The sequence below is a fragment of the Lytechinus pictus genome, chromosome 18, assembly GCF_037042905.1.
Source record: "Lytechinus pictus isolate F3 Inbred chromosome 18, Lp3.0, whole genome shotgun sequence".
NCBI lineage: Eukaryota > Metazoa > Echinodermata > Echinoidea > Temnopleuroida > Toxopneustidae > Lytechinus > Lytechinus pictus.
In genome coordinates, this window is record NC_087262.1 from 4,317,900 (window position 1) to 4,339,327 (window position 21,428).

The 21,428-nt window shown below is 34.5% G+C and overlaps 1 protein-coding gene and 1 pseudogene across 2 annotated transcripts in view; one reads left to right on the plus strand and one right to left on the minus strand.

The window, feature by feature from the left end:
• Positions 1–7,328: 7,328 nt before the first annotated feature.
• On the plus strand, positions 7,329–7,422 carry LOC129282316 (U6 spliceosomal RNA; annotated as a pseudogene).
• A 5,146-nt stretch (positions 7,423–12,568) lies between these two features.
• Positions 12,569–21,428, minus strand: part of LOC129281651 (uncharacterized) — a 31,607-nt gene continuing 22,747 nt past the window's right edge. For both annotated transcript variants that reach the window (XM_064113103.1, XM_064113104.1), the window contains exons 7-10: positions 20,813–20,871; positions 18,970–19,141; positions 18,455–18,610; positions 12,569–16,927 (exon numbers count right to left, since the gene is read on the minus strand). In XM_064113103.1, the coding sequence (XP_063969173.1) occupies positions 16,887–16,927; positions 18,455–18,610; positions 18,970–19,141; positions 20,813–20,871 (428 nt within the window). In that variant the 3' untranslated portion in view covers positions 12,569–16,886. The remainder of the gene's footprint in view (positions 16,928–18,454; positions 18,611–18,969; positions 19,142–20,812; positions 20,872–21,428) is intronic.

Below are 21,428 nucleotides of genomic sequence, written 5' to 3' on the forward strand. Positions count from 1 at the left end.
GGATAAGTTTATATCTACTAAAACAAATAATTTTTTTCCTGGCTTCTCCACTTGTACATATTTTCAATCTGTCTCTCTCTCAAGGTGTTTTTCCTGAATCGCTAAAACTTATTAAAAAATTATTCCAATATATAAAAAAGATGACCCATGCCGGATTGTAAACTATCGCCCTATTTCACTTTTACCAAGCATTTCCAAAATACTTGAAAAAATTGTTTACACTCGTTTATACTCATTTTTAGATACTAACAAATTATTAATCCCCAATCAATATGGTTTCAGAAAAAACATACAACCGATTATGCAATTTTACAATTATATGACAAAATAACTTATTCACTTTCAAAGAAGGAGCACACTATTGGGGTTTTTATGGATTTATCGAATGCTTTCGATACAATGGACCATCGTATTTTACTGAGTAAACTAAAGACATATGGAATCCGAGGATCGTACTATCTTGGTTTATTTCAATTCAATTAAAAAATGGTCTTTATTGATAATCAAACATGTTAACAATCATACATGAAAAAACAGCAAGAGCTGGAAATATCATGTTTACAAGTTGGTTTTGGCACATTATTAAATACATAGTAAAAACCATAGTAAAATACATTAAAAGGGCTATACATTCAAAAGTTAATACAATTTAAATAAAGCATAAAAGGCAATGAATGAATGCAATATGATAATGGCATACTTGAAGGAGAGGAGACGGATACTTATTTAAATGACAAAAATAATTGTATGGTGGGGTGGGGATGACCATTTTGCATTGCCTTTCCTAGTCGACACATTCATCTTTTGTTGAGTATGTCAACCAAAAAAGGCAATGGACTGTTTTTAAATCTTGTTGTTCTTATTGGAAATTGTTGATAGTTGTTTGTACGACGAAGAGATATGTTTGTATGTTTTTTTCCGAGGTAGCCATGTCTTGCACAAAGGATGAGTTGAAAGTGATTTTGCAAACTTTTTACACAGTGTCAGTCTTCTCTCCTCAAGTGTTGGTAAATTACATACCTGACATGCATTTGTGTATGTGATGTAATTATGTCCTAAGATAGTTTTACATACTCTCCGTTGTATTCTTTCAATAGTATTATTTTGTTTTGCTGTAAGACTGCTATGGAAAACTGGAGCACAATATTCTAAAATTGGTCGTATATAACCCATATATATTGTCACCAAATCCTTCAAAGGTAAATTGAACTTTTTCAGTTTCCTTAACATTATATAATTTTCTATTGCACCTTTTAACCAAGTCATTGACATGTAAATTCCATTTCAAATCAGATTTTATGATAACTCCAAGAATTTTGATACTTTCTACATTACATAAGGCAGAGTTATTAATAGCAAGAACCTCAGGAGTGATGGGGTTTTTCATAAAAGTAATATGTAAGGTAAAGCGCTTTGAGGGATTGAGTGACATATTATTTGATTGCGACCAGTATTGCACTGAATTAAGTACTGATTGTAATTGCGAAGTGTCAGTTGATTTACGACATTGTACTAAAGACAAATCATCAACATATTTAAAATAGTGTATAGGAATATTTTCACATAAATCATTTACCATAATTAAAAAAAGTATTGGGCCAAGTCGTGTCCCTTGGGGCACACCGGCATGATTAACTTTGATATCAGAAAAGATTCCATGATATAATGTACATTGCTTGCGATATTCCAAAAAACTTACAATCCAATTTATGATCCATGGTTTTATGTGCATATCAATCATTTTTTTAATTAGAATATTGTGATCCAGGCGATCAAACGCCTTTCTAAAATCTGTACATACAACAGTGGACACAGATTTTTTGTTTTCTGCATTGTCATATAGATGATGTAATAGACCAACAAGATAATGTGATGTAGAAATCCTGGTCTGTTACCGAACTGATACATATCAATTTGTTTCTCAATGTCTTTCAATAACCATTGAGCCATAAAAGATTCGGCGAGCTTAGCAAAATGTGAAGTTAAAGCTATAGGACGTAAATTATTGATGCAAGGTGGGTGAGATTTTGGAATGGGAGTTACTTGACCGAATTTCCACTGTGAAGGTACTGTTCCTTGTCTAAAAGATATATTGAGTATCCTAGTAACCGGTACACTCAATTCACATGCAAATTTCCTAATTTATTAGAATTATTTAGCTAATAGACGCCAATATGTTGATTTTAAATCCAAATCATCTAATATATGCCCCGTAATATGTGGAGTACCACAGGGTTCAATCCTGGGCCCTTTATTATTTTTAATATATATGAATGACATTGTGAACACATCACCCTTACTTACATATGTTTTATTCGCAGATGACACCAACATATTTTATTCACACCACAACTTAAACATACTTGTTGCAACTCTCAATCAAGAATTAAAGAAATTATCAATATGGTTTAAATCAAACAAACTTTCACTTAACATAGATAAAACAAATTTCATGTACTTCAAACACATTAATTCTAAACATATATTTCGCGATAATATTTATATCAATGATATACCCATTAATGAAAAACAAGAAACTAAATTTTTAGGTGTAGTGGTCGATGCTAACATAACTTGGAGTAGTCACATTCGTAATATAAGCATGATGGTAGGAAGAGGCATAGGCATTTTGTATAAATTAAAACATATCTCTCAAAGATCGTTACTTATGCTCTATAATTCATTTATCTTATCGTATATATCTTACTGTAATATTGTATGGGGAAATAGTAACAAAATCGATTCAATATTGCGCCTTCAAAAGAAAGCACTTCGCATTTGTCATCACTCCCATTATCTCGCTCATACTGATCCTATATTTCATGATTTTAAAACATTGAAGATCTACGATATTCACACTTATCAAACTGCTATTTTTATGTACAAATTTTCCACCGACACTATACCAACACCCTTCCGAAATATTTTGTCTATAATAGAGACATTCATTCATACCCTACTCGACATTCATCTGACTTTCATTTAACAAACCCAAAACTAATAATTGCTCATAAAACAATACGGCATCACGGCCCAGATGTTTGGAACAACCTACCGAATGATATCAAACAAGCTGCATCTCTTATATCATTTAAAGCTTCAATAAAGAGGAACCTTTTATCAAAATACCTATAAATTCTCACCTGCACATGCACGCACACACTTCATCTTGCCCCTTTTTCTTCCCCCTTTCCTTTTATTATATTTTAAGCAATATAAGTGAGATCACTTTTAAATAATAAAGACCCGGTATTTCTATTATGGTTTTCATGTAGCCTTCTCTTTTCCCCTGGCTGCTATTATTTCAAGCTTTCAGCTTACGATAGCTGGCCTCTGCATTTAAATTTATTTGTTATTGTTTACATGAATTATGTCTATATCTACTTAACTACTATACAGTTATTGTCACCTTTGTAATTTGATCATTATGTATGTTTGATGTTATATCATTGTTATAAATTTGTAATTTTGATTTATTAATAAATGTAGAAATACCTGCTTAAAAAATTACAAGAAGTACATTTGCGTTTGATATTCCATCAATCGAGGATTATGAAGGATACAATTTGGCATAAATTAGCTTAAATAATTTTCTAGTACAAATTTCAAAATTCGGTGTAGAAGTTTGGTGAACCTCATGAAATGCTACCAGAAGGAAGCCAAAAAATCAAAATCGGTCGACAAAATAAAGGAGAAGCATTTTTTGTGAATTTTGAAAAATGCGCATAAATTATCATATTTAATAAGTTCAAATTCTGTGAATTTTGAATCCCCCACCTAATGCTATCACATAAAGCAAACAGAACTGAATTGAAATCGGACTTGAAATGATGATGAAGCATTTTGAAATTCGGCCAACAAATAAAGAAGAGGCATTTTCTGTGATTTATGAATTTTGCATAAATTCGCATAAATAATTTTCTACTCAAGACTTTAAAATTCTGTGTACAAGTTTTGTGAACCTCATAAAGCTCCACCAGATGGGAGAAAAAAAATCAAAATCGGTCAACAAATAATGAAGAAGCATTTTATGTGAATTTTTAAAAATATGCATTTTAATTTTGCATGACTAATGAATTAGCATAACAAAAATTCTAGTCCAAATTTCAAAATTCTGTGTAGAAGTTTGGTGAACCTCATGAAGCTCTACTAGATGGAAGCAAAAAAATCATAATCGGTCAACAAATAAAGTAGTCAGGAATGACCGTCGTTTCTGAGGATTTATTTAACAATTTCTGACATTTTACTATATCATCCCCATTAGTGAGTGGAGCAAACAAAGTTCAGCGGAACGACCAAATACAGAGACTGAAGCTTTTGGTCTACAAATGAAGAAACAATATTGTGAGTTTCGACAAATGCGCATACTTTAACATATTTGATGAGTTTCAAAATTCTGTGTAGAAGTTTCAGTTGAATACCCCACCTAGTGCTGTCATAAAGCAAACAGAATTGAAATCGGACTTGAAACGACGAAGAAGCATTTTGAAATTGTGGACGGACGACAACAGACGACGGATGCCACGCCACGCCACAAGCTCATCTGACCATTCGGGCCGGATGAGCTAAGAACAATTATAATGAAGTCAAAGGTAAGCGTTCACAACTATACATATGAGGTTGTGTTCCTTCATTTGCTGACATCACTCTATTGTATCCTTCATAATCCTCGATTGATGGAATATCAAACGCAAATGTACTTCTCGTAATTTTTTATTAAAGCAGGTATTTCTACATTTATTAATAAATCAAAATTACAAATTTATAACAATGATATAACATCAAACATACACAATGATCAAATTACAAAGGTGATAATTGTATAGTAGTTAAGTAGATATAGACATAATTCATGTAAACAATAACAAATAAATTTAAATGCAGAGGCTAGCTATCGTAAGCTGAAAGCTTGAAATAATAGCAGCCAGGGGAAAAGAGAAGGCTACATGAAAACCATAATAGAAATACCGGGTCTTTATTATTTAAAAGTGATCTCACTTATATTGCTTAAAATATAATAAAAGGAAAGGGGGAAGAAAAAGGGGCAAGATGAAGTGTGTGCAAGTGAGTGCGTGTGCAGGTGAGAATTTATTAGTATTTTGATAAAAGGTACCTCTTTATTGAAGCTTTAAATGATATAAGAGATGCAGCTTGTTTGATCTCATTCGGTAGGTTGTTCCAAACATCTGGGCCGTGATGCCGTAGTGTTTTATGAGCAATTATTAGTTTTGGATTTGTTAAATGAAAGTCAGATGAATGTCGAGTAGGGTATGAATGAATGTCTCTATTATAGACAAAAATATTTCGAAAGGGTGTTGGTATAGTGTCGGTGGAAAATTTGTACATAAAAATCCGGCCCGAAGGGCCAGATGAGCTTATGCCGTGGCGTGGCATCCGTCGTCTGTTGTCGTCCGTCCACAATTTCAAAATGCTTCTTCGTCGTTTCAAGTCCGATTTCAATTCTGTTTGCTTTATGATAGCACTAGGTGGGGGAATCAATTGAAACTTCTACACAGAATTTTTAAACTCATCAAATATGTTAATTTATGCGCATTTTTCAAAACTCACAAAAATGTTTCTTCATTTGTAGACCAAAAGCGTCAGTCTCTGTATTTGGTCGTTCCGCTGAACTGTGTTTGCTCCACTCACCAATGGGGACGATGATAGTAAAATGTCAGAAATTGTTAAATAAATCCCCAGAAACGACGGTTATTCCTAACTACTTTATTTGTTGACCGATTATGATTTTTTTGCTTCCATCTAGTAGAGCTTCATGAGGTTCACCAAACTTCTACACAGAATTTTGAAATTTGGACTAGAATTGTTTTTATGCTAATTCATTAGTCATGCAAAATTAAAATGCATATTTTTTAAAATTCACATAAAATGCTTCTTCTTCATTATTTGTTGACCGATTTTGATTTTTTCTCCCATCTGGTGGAGCTTTATGAGGTTCACCAAACTTGTACACAGAATTTTAAAGTCTTGAGTAGAAAATTATTTATGCGAATTTATGCAAAATTCATAAATCACAGAAAATGCCTCTTCTTTATTTGTTGACCGAATTTCAAAATGCTTCTTCATCATTTCAAGTCCGATTTCAATTCAGTTCTGTTTGCTTTATGTGATAGCATTAGGTGGGGGATTCAAAACTTCTTCACAGAATTTGAACTTATTAAATATGATAATTTATGCGCATTTTTCAAAATTCACCAAATATGCTTCTCCTTTATTTTGTCGACCGATTTTGATTTTTTTGCTTCCTTCTGGTAGCGCTTCATGAGGTTCACCAAACTTCTACACTGAATTTTGAAATTTTGACTAGAAAATTATTTATGCTAATTTATGCCAAATTAATTTATGCATATTTTAAAAAAATCACATAAATTGTTTCTTCTTCTTTAATTGTTGACCGATTTTGATTTTTTTCTTCCATCTGGTAGAGCTTCATGAAGTTCACCAAACTTCTACACAGAATTTCGAAATCACTAGAAAATTATTTATGCTAATTTATGCAAAATTTATTTATAATCACAAAAAAATGCTTCTTTATTTGTTGACCAATTTTGATTTTTTTTTTCATCCATCTTGTATAGCTACATGAGGGTTACCAAATTTCCTCACAGAATTTTGACTAGAAAATTATTTATGCTATTTTATTGTAAAATCACAAAAATGCTTTTTCTCCTTCATTTGTTGATGAATTTTGTTTGCTTTATATGATAGCTCTAAGTGGAGATACAAAATTTCAACAGAAAATTTAGAAACTCAATGCTAATATGCATATTTTCCAAACTCACAAAAAATATTTATTTGTTGACTGATTTTGACTTTTTTTCGTCTGAGAGCTACATGAGGTTTACAAAGGTTCTACACAGAATTTAGACATTTTGACTAGAAAATTATTTATGCTAATTTATACGAAATTTATTCATAAATCACAAAAATATGCTTCTTCTATGTCATTTCTTCATCAATTTCAATTCTGTTTCCTCAATTTATATCACCAATATAATTCACTACGGTGTCAACTGTGTTAGATTTCGTTCCGAGATGCCGGATGAGCTCCACATCATTGATGTGCTAGTTTCAGAACTTGCAATTTGATTAGCTTACATTATGCAATCATAGATACACTACCACATGCATTTTGTATATTATGTATATATCATAGTCCTCTTTCAGAATATTTTATTTTCCTCATGAATGAATGGCATAATCCGAAAATACCACATACATTATATAAAGAGGTGAACTTTTTTTTTTTTTTTTTAACTAGAGGAGATAAAAAAACGAAGGAAAATAGGAAGAAAAATAAAGGAAGACAATGTCGAAACATACTAAAATTGGAACGATACAGAGAAGATTAGCGTGGCCCCGCTCAAAGATGACACGCACAATCGTCAAGCGTTCCTAATTAAAAAAATAAAAATACAAGAAGAGTATAAAAAGAGATCTTGGTCAATATTGCCAACTGACGAAACAAAACAAAAACGTCACATCCAGGACGTCTACCCCCGCCCCCTCCCTCTTCAAAATATATTTGTGACGCCCCTGCTTTCAAAGCATTACACTTCGAAATGTACAGTATGACAACAATTATTGGTGGGGTTATCACAAGCAAATAACATTCATTTATACCCAATGATTTGTACAAAGTTATATTGAACAGTTGACAAGAAAACGTTTAATTGAATAATTAAAATTAACAGACAAACGGAGTTGATACTGCCAATTGCTACGCTACATCTCATTTTTTTCACAATGTTTTATTATTTGAATAATATAATTTCCATTAATTTTCATCCCATACCTATTCTGGGGAACATCCTCCTCTTCTTTAATTTTGTTTTGCTACGTTTACTAGTCAGATGCCCCCCCCCCCCCCTCTCTCTCCCATACTCCCATACATAATCGGAGCACATACACTCGCATGTTAGAATTTTTTGGAAAAAAAGAATCAGTCAAAATTTAAGGAATTTTTGGAATAGCAATTTAACTGATAATGGAATAATTAGATCATCTATATATATATATATAGTTTAATATGATTAAAAAATGAAATGAGTAGGACTTGATAACTATTTTTACTATCAAAACCAAACAGACGTTTCATATACTTGACATAAGAACGTAAGAGGTTTATAGGGCAATGATAATTATCATGATTATCGTCATTTCTATTTTTTCCTCATAGCTGTTATAAAAAGTAATGTTCATCAAAGTAGTGGAGTACTTTGTAGAGTAATATAAAAATTGAAAAATACCATATGATATTTCGTTTTACTTCAGATATTGGTTTAATGATATTTTCAGCATGAGATATTAAATAGAATATTATTTCCGAACAAACAATTATACAAGATGAAGATTGTTAAAAATGAAAAATATTCATTTGTATCAGGGAGTTGGAAGATATTGCACAATTTTTTAATGAATGTAAATTTAGTAAAGAAATTTGGAAGAAAACAGACTATTTGATTAATGAATGTTCTCAGAAGCAAAATTAAAAATTTGTAATGTAAAAAGACCGTTTTTTTGCTTGTCAATTTTTTTCGGGTACGAAATATCCTTTATTTGTGGTTGAAAACCTTTTTTTTTTTTTTTTTTTTTTTTGGGGGGGGGGGCTTGTCAAAATTTTCCTCCGAAAAATGTGCCCCCCCCTTTGGAAAATCCTGGATCCGCCCCCTGTCAGGCACACATTAAGTTTAGTTTGAAAAATGTAATCTTTGGTTTTGATGAGAAAAGAAATGATGCTTTGAATTGTTTGGTATGTATATGGACCTACTCCATGGTATGTTAAATCAAACAGCATTTATTTTTACAAAAAGGAAGTTGTAAAAATAAAACAGTGTTTTCATATGCAAAGAAAAATGATTCAATATTATGAAGATGAGAGATACATTAGTTCTATATCGGGTTTGTTTAACAAATTTAATACTAAATGGATGTCACTTCATTCTTTATTTAATTGAGAGAAATGTTTAAGTATTATTATTGAAGTTGAGTTCATTTATTGATTGTGTAATAACGTTTGCTTTTGTATAGTTTGATATTATTTGACTCAATAGGCCTTTGGAGTGTCAAAAAGTTGGGGGGAAAAGAAACAGGATTATTGAAACTTGTAGAAAATGATGGTTTTGGGTAAGTTTTTTCAAAAATTTTAAGAAAAATAGGATTTTAGGCTTGAAAATAGGACCAAAAGTAATAAAGTATAGATTTTTTTTTCATAATTAAAGTTGGCAGCTCTGCGTTTAAAATGGGTAATACAGAGTTACGCCCATATATCACGTTTTCATACTATTCTTACTTTCCCCCTCCCCGTTTCCTTCTCCCCTCCCCTCTTTCTCCCCCCCCCCCCCCCCTCTTTTTCAATTGTTCCACTACTTGAGAATCCATAGGGGCGGTCTCAGTTCCCCTGCCCCCTCCTCTCGAGCGCCTTCCATGTGATGAACATTGTCGAAATGTTAGTCTTTGTGTCTGTATAAAGTGGTCATTAGGAAAAGAGATCCGAGAGGTAGAACAAAAATAATGAAAATGTGTGGGCTGGTGCGTTTATCAAACCATTTCCTTATAAGAACTACTACATGTTAGTACGTGATTGTTAAAGATTGACGTAGTCTGGCAAAGACTTTCAGGAGATTGACTCAATGGCATGAGTAATCCAACTAAAAGTAATAATGTCAGGATCATATTCCGGAAGATAATGAAGATCCGAAGGAAGTTGCTTGAGTGATGTTGGACGATTCTTGCAGCATTTGCATTAATATCCAAATATGGTGACCCTGCCTTTTCTTCAATTGCCGCTTCTCTGTGGAAGTGCGATCAGAATAAAAAAGACGTGATTCCCGGTTAGATTTTTCCGAAATAAGCAAATGAATTATGATTATTCATTTACATCATCATACTTAGATTTTCCTTTTCATTTTGATACCTAATGCTGACGCACAAAATGAGCAATGAGAGTTTGAAATTTCAATGTCTAAACCAATTTGAGCAGAAAATGAGCCAAGGTTTGAATGACTGGGCTATTTGAGATGTATTGAGGACTGCATGGGGGCCATGATGCCCCCACCCCCTTCTGATCTCGGCCGCCGTGAGCGCGATCGCGCCGAAATTCGGCACGCACATTCTTTACTACATAAACTACAAGCCAGTATTTAAAAAAAATCTGAAAATTATTCTTTTTTATTTATTATGAATAAAATATGCAGATTTATTCGTAAAAATATTATTTGCACGTTTAACACCCAATTTCACTTCAAATTTTCTTCTTCTTTTTTCCAGATGTCATCTTTGTAATCTAATTGAAAGGTTTCCACAAATAAAAATGGCGAAAGCCAATTATGTTCCTTATGTATTTCTTTGATTTTAGAATTTCTTTTGTATTTCTTTGTTTTTTAATCTTTTGTTTTTCATTGGTTTTTTTCAATGGAAATTATTACAGACCATCGAACAACTAAATTGAACCCTAAATTAATTAAGCAGACCAATTAGAACAAAAAAATAATCACCCTTTTATGAATTTCATCTTCCATAGACTTTGTACACAAAGTATAAAAATTGCCATTTTCGGCATGACATTGTCTCGTAAAAGCTTCCTGGCGTCGCGATGTTATACCCGTATGTCGCGCATTCGGTCTCAGAAATTGCGCGAGACTTAAAAGAAAAAAGTCATACAATTTTGCGGCGCTATCTTTTTGCGTTTCGGAAATATCGCGCGAAACGTCGATGGGGGCCACATCATGCCCCCTAGTCCTTTTAGGGTTAAGGAAACGATGACCTGTCGTAAGAAAGGGGTGCTTGATCATTAAACATTTTTAATGATTATGTTATTTTTCATTGAAAATGTTTCCTTTTTTGGTGATACACATTGTATACATAATGCTAAATATGTTCGTCAATTTATAACCCGCATTGTTTTCATTGCTTCATAAGTTTTTTAAATTGTTTTGAGTTATTTTGGATTAAAACACCTATTTCACTTTGATACCTGGGGCCCAGTGGCGTAGCTGGGATTTTTGACAGGGGGGGGGCAAAACCGTCCGCCAAAAAATTTGACAAGCCCCCCCCCCCCCCCCCCCAAAAAAAAAAAAAAGGTCTTCAATCACAAATGAAGGGTTCCGTACCAGAAAAAAAATTGACAAGCAAAAAAAAAAAAAAAAAAGGTCTTCAAACACAAATGAAGGGGGGCAGGGATACGTCCTTTGCATGGGTTGTGGCTCGTCAGGGGGGGCAGACTGCCCCCTCTGCCCCCCCCCCCCCCCCCGTAGGTACGCTAGTGCTGGGGCCCATTGCATAAACTTCTGCCATAAAAAAAACTCTGGCAAATTTTTTGCCAGAGTTTTTTAATGCGTAATATTCAATGGAATAATTTTGTTTATTTGCCAGAGTTTTTATGGCAAAAGTTTTATGCAACAGGCCCCTGGTGTTACGTATTATACACAGAAAATACTGAAATTACAAACTCCCTTGTTATTTATAAGCGCCTAACAAATGTTGCGTATTCATGTCAAGTCCATTTAGATTGTTGTTTGCACCAGCATTTTTTTAAGGAAAAACAAATGCAAACATAGTTACCAGGAATGCATATAGCATTTCCATTTATTTGAATATAGGAGAAAAGGGCATTGTTGAGTAAATGCCTTGTTCACGGGCATTAGTGCTGTGACTGGGATTAACCACGGACTTTCATTTCAAGCTTAAACCGATATCATATATGAAATACACGGATTTTGTCTTTTTTTATTTCTTTTATTTTATTCATGGATAGGCCTATGTCTTTTTAGTTGCATATTGCAATTTCTTTCATTTTTCTTTTTCCATCATTTAATATCTATCCTTTTTGCCAACACCAGAAACACCATTACGTGTTTAGGTTAATTGTTGCGGTGGGATTTTATTGTCGTCGTCGTTTATAATAGTCCCTTCAAAATTGTTCCCACCCCCCACCCTGGAAATATCGTTACCATGCAGTTTTTGTTTTGTTCTTTTTTACATTATATCTCTCTCTATATATATATATATATTTCGTAGTTGATATAAACGCCAGAGAACACAAAAGCGTAAAAAAGCGCGGTAGCGTCTCTTTGTAGACATACCATTCTCATTCATATGTCAATTGTTGAGCATGATAATTATAACAAAATCAACGTTTTTTAACACTTGCATCATCCATTTCTACCTATCAATCTATCCATCCATCCATCCATCCTCCTCCTTAGTCCATCCCCTTCTTCTCTCTCGCTCTCCCATGATTTCTTTTCCCTCTACTTTACTTCTCTCTCCAACTTTCTCTTTCTTCTGCCCACCCCTTCCTCTCTCTCCCCCTCTTTCTCTCTCTCTTTCTATCATTTACCTTTTTGCTCTATTTATTTATTTTTCCCTCTCTCTACTCGCTCTCTAACCATCTATTTCTCTCTCTCTCTCTCTCTATCTTCCTTCTCTTTTTCCTATCTCCATTTCTCTCTCTCTCGCACATACACACACACACACTTTTTTCAATTTTTTCCCCGGTGCCCAATCCATGTTTCCACAAAGGCAGATAAGAAGAGAAACAGAAAACATATGTATTTGCAAAGGTATCAAAAGGTTTTATCACAAAATCTAGTCAATATAGGTAAGTTATACACACATTGTATTATTCGATAAAAAAGTACCTTAAAAAGTACATGAAAAAAGTACTGCAAACTTACAGATGCGAACAGAAAACACAAACAGACATTACACGATCATACAGTACAACACGAAAGCAATACAATAACAACATCAGATTCATATTTAATACCTTGTACCGCAAAATACTTTTCCATAACATGAACTTCGAAGTAGATCCTTTTCATTAAGCAAATCAGACAGTTAATCCTATGGAATCAGATTATCACTACGCCATTCAAACTGCATTCAAAGCATTCCGCAATCATACAGCACAAAATGTCATTTTTTTTTAGAGAAAATATGATAATTCATTGATTGTGCACAAGTTACATTTTTATGATTCGAAGCGTGCACTGAAATTGCTAAAGTGACGATTCACAAATTTGCATGAAAAAAAAAGCCATGCCATTTGATTTACATGATTTACGAAAGCATTCATTTTTTCGAGCAAACCTATCACAGCTATCAAAATATGCATTAATATACATTAAAAGAAGTAAAATGAAATTATCAACATAGACCTTTTAAAGGTTACTTTAAACGCGTACCATACACTGTATGGCCAGTCTTTTTAATTTCCACACCCAGTTCCATCTATACCTCGAAAGAAAGTATTCAGAGTTGAGTACATGCCATTTAAGTACATATAGATTTTTACAACAAAGAAAGAGAAGAATTTGAAGTTCTGTTTGTTACATTATGCCAGAAACACATAACGGGACACTTGGCAGTAGAAAAAAAACATTCATTATGAATTATGAAACTATTTTTGAAAAGCGGTTAATTTTAACGAACAATGCTTGGATTTAAAGGGATGAATCAATATTTGTCCAGGGTGGAAAATGGCTTCCGACGGAATGGGAGGTATACAACATCTCTTTCTCGTGTATATTCAACGATTCATAAACTAATTTATACGAAATGGAAGTCATTTACTATCTAAAAGGCGCCAAATCAAATATTCAAGGTGGTTATTATCGCGTGCCTGATGAGAGCACCCAGGCTGCGCCGGGAATCCGCGTGGGTGTCCCAGCACCAGCACTGGGGCATGCGGGACACACATTCTCGTCGAAAGAATTCTTAATGGTATGGTGGTACCGTTATCACATAATCATATACATCTTGATCAATAACCGACCACTTGAATTATGAAGCTCTATAGCCATTCTGCCTGACCCGAAATATTGCAAATATTTAGCTAAATCAGTGATTTACGTTATAAATTCTGGACAAAGTTACTATCTTTAGAGGAATCGATGGCATTTCATATAGTATCTGACATGATTTGACATTGTATGGAATGTTGGTCAGAAATAAACAATTATGCCTTCATTGTGTCATCAATAATATTGCCAAACAATAAAGGCTTAATGTGAGCTTTAGTGTCGTCCCTGCGTTACGGTGGCCATGCGGAATAAGAGAAAAAGCGTGCATGATTTCGTAATTCAAAGAGCGATGAATTATGGTCTCGGTACTAATTTTAAGCCATCTACGAACACTGTTTTCCTTAATTAAATGCTATTATGTTCATGCTAACTAATTCGAATGGAAGTTGTCGGTGTTGGGTGTTGTCCGGAAAACTATGAATATTACTATTGCATCATCGTTTCGGTTATCTGTTTCGCTTCCGTAATAGAACATCGTAATAAACTTCGTCTTATCGACAGGTATCTTATAATTATGCATGTCATTCTATCTAAGACCCGGATGTCTGACTTTCGATTGACATAAAAGATGGACCATTTCCCCTTCTCTCGCCGACTCACTCACTTAAATACATGTCATATGGGCGGTGATGATGATTTAAAAGTAATTGATTGATACTACAAGAGAAGAAGTGCTGCCATTAGAGCATCGCTAGACTAATTTTAGCAGTTTTATTTCGATATAACACCGATAACTAACACATTGGTTAATAAATAACAAGAGGGGCGTCGTCATTTAAATGAATGTTAGGCCCTTGAGGAGGTTTGGAGAGGTTAAGAGACATGAAACTGGGGGAGTTGAAAGAAAGGGAAACGAAAAACGGAAATGGACCAATATCAACACGTCTCTATCCTTATATAAATCGAATTCTGACAGCCTATTTTGCAACGACCAATTAAGGCAATTTAGAGCGCACAACAAATAAAAATGTATATACACGAAACCATGACGCTATATAGGAACATCTATAATTCTATTTACAATATTTTACAGTCCATGTCAAACATGGTTTGGAACAATATACAATGAGATGTTTAAAACAGGAGCACGGGGTTCACTCTATTGAGCAGATCTCGTCGACAGTTGCGCTTTGAAACATATATATTTTACTCAAACTGTCATATATTCCATTCAAACAGAGACAAGCAACATAACAATCGAACAATGCACAACATAAACAAACATTCATAATGATTTTGCATAAAAATTACGTAATACTTCACAATGACTTATTAAAGAACCTTAATCAACTGCAAGAAATTTGTTCAGCGCCACTTGGCTTGGTCAAAATGACTAGAATAAAAGGATCGAATACGCGCAATTATTTTAGTCATAATTTTCAATTTGTCTCGAACACAGTCATTTCTGACAAGAATGATATAATAAGTTGCACAATCTTATCTAAGTAGTTTTCATTAGTTTGTTTTAGAGTGAACATCGACAACTTTCTGTCTCTCAATAAGCTATATACTCACATATTGTTCGTCTTCGGTGGATTCAAAGATACTTATTTGCATAGGTTTACAAATCGGCAATTCCATGAAATATAATATATGACCGACCCCCCCCCCCCTCCCCCCCCCCCCCCCCCCATTGGACCATACGGAAATTGACCTATCTCTGATTTCGAGTTCTTAAAAAATGCAATATTGTTAAATTACCATTGGGCAAGTAGTTCAAAAGTGAAATACAAATAAAGAAAACGGATGTCGGACGTTACAAAAATGAATATTTTACGGAATTGCCTGAATGAATGATTTCTATACAACAACACTAATTCTATTTTTTTTTAGAAAGGAATGCACTCGAAGATTCTACTCTATTCTACACGAAAGTCATGCAGACGTCGTTTACATTCGAAATTCATTTTCATTTAAGTCTGCAAACATCTTCACAGACGCACTTACTTCAACTTATTTCTAGGAAAATTAGGTTGATCATTATTATCACATAAAAAGCAAACACCGCTATTATAGACTGCTGCATTCGCTATATACGTTGATGTCTATTCAGAGCTATTTCAGTTCATGCACTTTTTTCTACTCTGATGTGTAATCATTCGAAACGGTTTTGTATCCGTTTGTCATTGTCTAATTATCATCAAATAACTATCAGCATTACTTTTCAATACTCTAATCTAAATAAACGAATCGTATACGAGATCGAATTTCAGTCAAGAAAACATTCAAAATTAATATCGAAGCAAAACCGAGACTTGTAACAAAAAAGGATATCTCAATGGATGAATAAAGACATATCTTATTTTTGTGATAATGATGGAAGACATGTATCACGTACAAAAATGTTGCCTTAAAAAAGGAAAAAGAAATGGTCAACAATTGTTTATTTTTCAAACCACATGTTTAAAAAAAAATAGGCACAGTTCTGCACAACTTGTCCCTTTTTAATCCACAGCAATCTATGATAATACGAATTGAAGCATTATTATTATTATTATTTATTCAGCTGGAGGAAGTAGCTTCGGCCCCTTTCATGAAGCGTCGGTCTTCGGGTATCTGCCGAGTATCCCTCGAAACCGAAGACAATTATCACAAGGTCCCTCGCCTTCAAACATGAACCACTTCAAACAGTGATTAGTCTCTCAAGTACATACTGTCGTCAAGGACCTCCTACAGGTTTGGAAGAACTCTCGAAATAGTTTTGTTTGATGCATAGCAAGTCCAAGCTAAGTGCACTTTCACCATGCTGTTCATGGCCGCCAATCCATTCAGGCGCCGCTTCAGAAATATGAAATGTTTCGGAGTTAGAAAATCACACATCCTTCAATGCTGACATGATGATATTTCACAAACATGTCCCCCAAATTATCTCCAAGTACATCAGGGTATTATATCCGTTCTTGCTTGTTTTCAAATGTGAATTCCTCCAAAGTCATATGATAAGTTTTCGGCAATGTTTGGTGCCACACAGCCACAGTCCAAGTATTTCCAGTTCGATTCGGTTTAAACCGCCCACGACTGGTTCAAACTGGTTTACAACGCAGATTTCTCACTCATGAAGACTCAGAGTTGATGGAGGAGATAGTTCGAGTCAACATATAGATCTGTAACATGAAAAAAAATAGTTTAAGTTTAATTTCTGTTAAAAAGAAAGATGTATCAAAAGGCAGCCCTACATATCAATATCGTTTAGCGTGCTTCCCTTTAACCAAGGAATTTGACTCAAATTCTTGATAAAACTGAGTCAGTTAAAGTTAGTTTAAAACCGAGCCATATCCTTCAGATAGTGACTTCAAACATCGGCCTCCTTACGTGAAAAAACATATTTAATTGATGCATGTCTTTTTTCTGTAAAAAAAATCTCTAAAACAACTTCGGGTGCATGCAAATATTCACTTTGGAGGAAATTTAAATTCAACGACATTTATCTCAATAACAAGAATCTAAAATTTCACTTTCTCTCAGTTTCCAATCAATTGTCTCAATTATAAACAAGACCAAACTAGCACAGTTGGACTATATATCCTTCCTCATTGTAGTAGTAGTATCATGTTTATCTATTAAACAATTCTGTCTGCTTACTCCGCACAATTGATTCTTTAAAAATGTATACTGTCACTGATCACAATGCACACCCTTCAACTACTATAGACATTAACAGTTTTCAAACATCGGGGGGCATTGAGAAAATTTAATAACTGAACAAAGATTTTCAAGTAGGCCTCTGAAAATTTGTTTTGATTCTTCTCTCGACAGACGTGATGAATTTCAATCCATTCAACTTCTTAGAAAATTAAACCGATCAAAAACGGGGCATGAATATCAACATTAATATTCCATTTCCGTAATTAATACATATATGCCTGTTCAAATCTAATAATTCAATGACATTTCGCCCAGGCGACACATTCTTCCATGGCTAATTATGACTACAGAATCTGCCATAACCTGATGATCATTAAGTTGGACATTTTATGATCTGCTTGTTTGATGTGTTTTTTATAGAGCAATGTTATTATTACTATTACTTAATTGGGATGGAAGTAGCAAATGTCAAAGCACCACCAGAACAAAATATTTTTGTAGGCTTACGTGTATCAGTATAAAGTTCAGACTCCTTGCAATATAATTTAACAATAATGTTGCCCTAATCATAACAACGGTTGTTATGAAATGAAAATCACCATTTGAATTTAGTTAATCTTTTTTCGTTCCCGGCATTCATGGCACTCTCTTAATTCTAGAGCTTGTACATGTCGGTTATGTTTGATAATTGTGTCGAAAAAAAATAAGGCCATTACTATTATTGTGGGCGCGTCGTGGTCTAGTGGTTCTGACTCCCGCCTTTCAAACAGAGGGTCGTGGGTTCGAATCCTAGCCACGGCGTGTTTTCCTTCAGCAATAAATTTATCCACACTGTGCTGCACTCGACCCAGGTGAGGTGAATGGGTACCAGCAGGAAGTAATTCCTCTAAAAGCTGTGCGCACCAGAATCGGTAGACTAGTTTAGCCGGGGTAATATAGGAGCGCCTTGAGCACCTAGCAAGGTGGATACGTGTGCTTTACAAATCCTATATTATTATTATTCATTTATTATTATTACTCTGAAAATGTGTAAACTTGGGGTGTACCTTGATGTTGCGTGTTGAGGCCCGCGAGGGAAGCGTAACCGTTGATCATGGAGTTGTGGTGATGTGCCTGCATGGGGTGTTGGGTCTCGGGTTCGACTTTGATCTGGGTCATTAAAGGGGCTTGTTCATACCCTGGTAAATCTCCCGCCATTACTCCTGGTGAGAAAAAAAAAGACAAATAAAATATAGATGTTCATAAAACAATTTCTCTTATTTCTTACATCAACGACTGACTGAAAAGTATGCATCTAAAAACTTCAATTTACTGTAAGTTGTATTCTTTACTTCTTATTTCCATTCTTATGTTTGTAAAACTTTACCATAAACGGCACTTCTAAACAGTCTCGCGCCAAAAGCCCATTTACCTAAAACAATTTACCGTTTCATATTGAATCTTAGCATCCATAAATTATAGTTTATCAAGTTCTCCATTTTCTCTAAGAATGTGTATTCTCTTTATTACTGTCTGATTAGACATTTAAAGTTTTTTAAAGATCTTGTTTTCGAAGACTCACTGTTATTTGCCATGGCCATCGCGTCGCTGAAGAATATTCTTTCGTCTGGATGTCTGTGATTGGTCCAACATGAGCTATAATCCATGGAGGTGTCCAGGTTGTTGTTGCCGTCCAGCGGCGAACTGCTCCCGGAGCTATGCCCAGGACTGTGCTCCTTCAACTGAATCACCAGCTGAAAGAAAGATCGATTGATTCATTTATAAATTCATTGATTCATTCATTTTTTGATTGATCAGTTGGTTGAGTAATATATTTTACATTTTGGGGGCAGCTTTACTCTACAGTGCGAACAGGAAAAAAATGACGCGACGGCGACGATTAAACAATATTTGGGGTTGACAGCACAAATGATATATACCGCGTCCATTTGTAAGGAATGAATAAGTTATAGCTTTAAGTGGGCGTTAAGTATTTCAAATTTTCAATCAAGTCAAGTTTCTAACTTTCATTTAAATGCGGATAATGAGTATTTCGAGAGGGATCTGAAGTACTTAATTCTCGGGAAAAATAAAGGACGTGACTTTGCACTTTTTGTATGAAAATTATTCGGCATCGCTCGTCGGCCATTTGGGTTGACAGCTCCGGGAACCAAAAGATGCCGCACTTATGATGTAAATTTACATCAGCAATTATTTCTATGTTGTAGCTCGCGCTACGATGTATATTTAACCAAACAAAAGTCAGTCGAAAATCATAGTCTTTAGACAAATTATGATGAAGTAATCACTTTTCGTAGACCTATCCTCCTTCAACATAAACAACGAAACGATCGGATGCGCTACCATTTTCCCACCTAAAGAACAGAACACAAGTACTATCCAAACATGAATCCCCCTAACCAAAACAAATCAAATTCGACTTTATTACCGGCTCTCAAGACCCGATCACGCGATTTTCTCATCAAAATCCATCTATTCGATTTAATCACCTGACATTGTAAACTAATCACTTGGATAATTAACTTTGCCGCGCCCTGCGCAGCCCACAGCTCCGTGCTAAAGTCTATATTCCTTCGGAAGTCGGCTTTGGAGCGTAACGCTTCATTAAAAACAACCTGATTCTTTTTGACAATGATTTGGGTGTAGTTTCTCATGATGATACACCTGTGGCAAGATACCCCGCCGGGAAAGGAAGAGTGGATTGCTGATTAAAAATTAATCGAAGGTGATCAAAAGAACATCAGACTGGTTCGACGCAGATTATGCAAATGCATGCGCTGTTTTGGCTACCGATGTGAAATAATTTCGAACAATCTTATGCTCCGCGATAATTATGTTATTATAATATGAATTTATTTATTATATCCATGGTATAGCGATAAAGAAATAACTATCAAGATATTGTAACGTTTTAACGACTCCTCAGTTAGAACAAGTTTTGGAAGTTCCTTATGTACATGTATGTCCATTCATCATCAGTGAAAATGCCCAATTTCAGACGATTGAACGATGCAAAGCGCCTACACAAAGCATACTCCTTAATAATGATCAATGAAAAATGATAGAAATATAAGAAAATGGTTCATTCTTCGTGCATATGTTATAAACATATGAAGTACCATCGAAAAAAAAACGATAAGTTTAAGCGAAAGACGTGTGCGTTTTCAATCTTTCACTTAATTGTCAAGGACATCATGCTAGCTCGTTATGGGATCTGATATCTGTGCTTTATTATCATTGTTCATACATAACTTTGCTTTAGAATATTGATCAAACTTTGTACTAACAACATCCTACATTAGATTTATGAATGGTTTAGAAAATACTTATGCATTGGATCGTTCACGGCCATGATTTTATGTTTATATGACACTTTAAAATTATGTGTTGAAGTGTTTGCTTACATCTGCTACTTCTTTATCCGACATCATCGTTCCGCATGAATCGCTGTCACTCAGATCATCTAGACGAAAGGAAATACGGACAAAGATGAAAGATTAAAATGGATAAGATACAAGGGTTGATTATAAATCGGCAATAAAATAAACAATTTAGCCTGTTAACTGATCTCGTGGGAAAATATGGGGCTTCAAGTGGCACTGGGAAACTGCGATCACCGCCACAGTTTCCGCAGTCACCGTATGCTTCATTCCCATGTTATTTTTATATGTATTTTTAGCTGACTCCATTGCCGAGTCCACAGTTCAAGCCTACCTATTCCGTTTCGGGTAAGTTCTGTATTGGTGGCAGCAGCGAAGAATATTTCCTCTGCACTTGTTTGTCTAGGCCGGATCATGGTCAATGTGGCGGAAATTTGAGGATGGTATAAACTATTAACCGCTTAATAACAACAATGCATAATCATCCCGAGTGTATTTAGAAACATTCAACAAAACCAGTGTTTTGGTTAATTTATGACGACTCTGTTAATTAATGTAATGAGTGCTTATGTTCTGCATGACAATGGTTCAACTGACAGTCACGTCAGTCGTTATTGTTCGATGACAAAGCCTATAATAC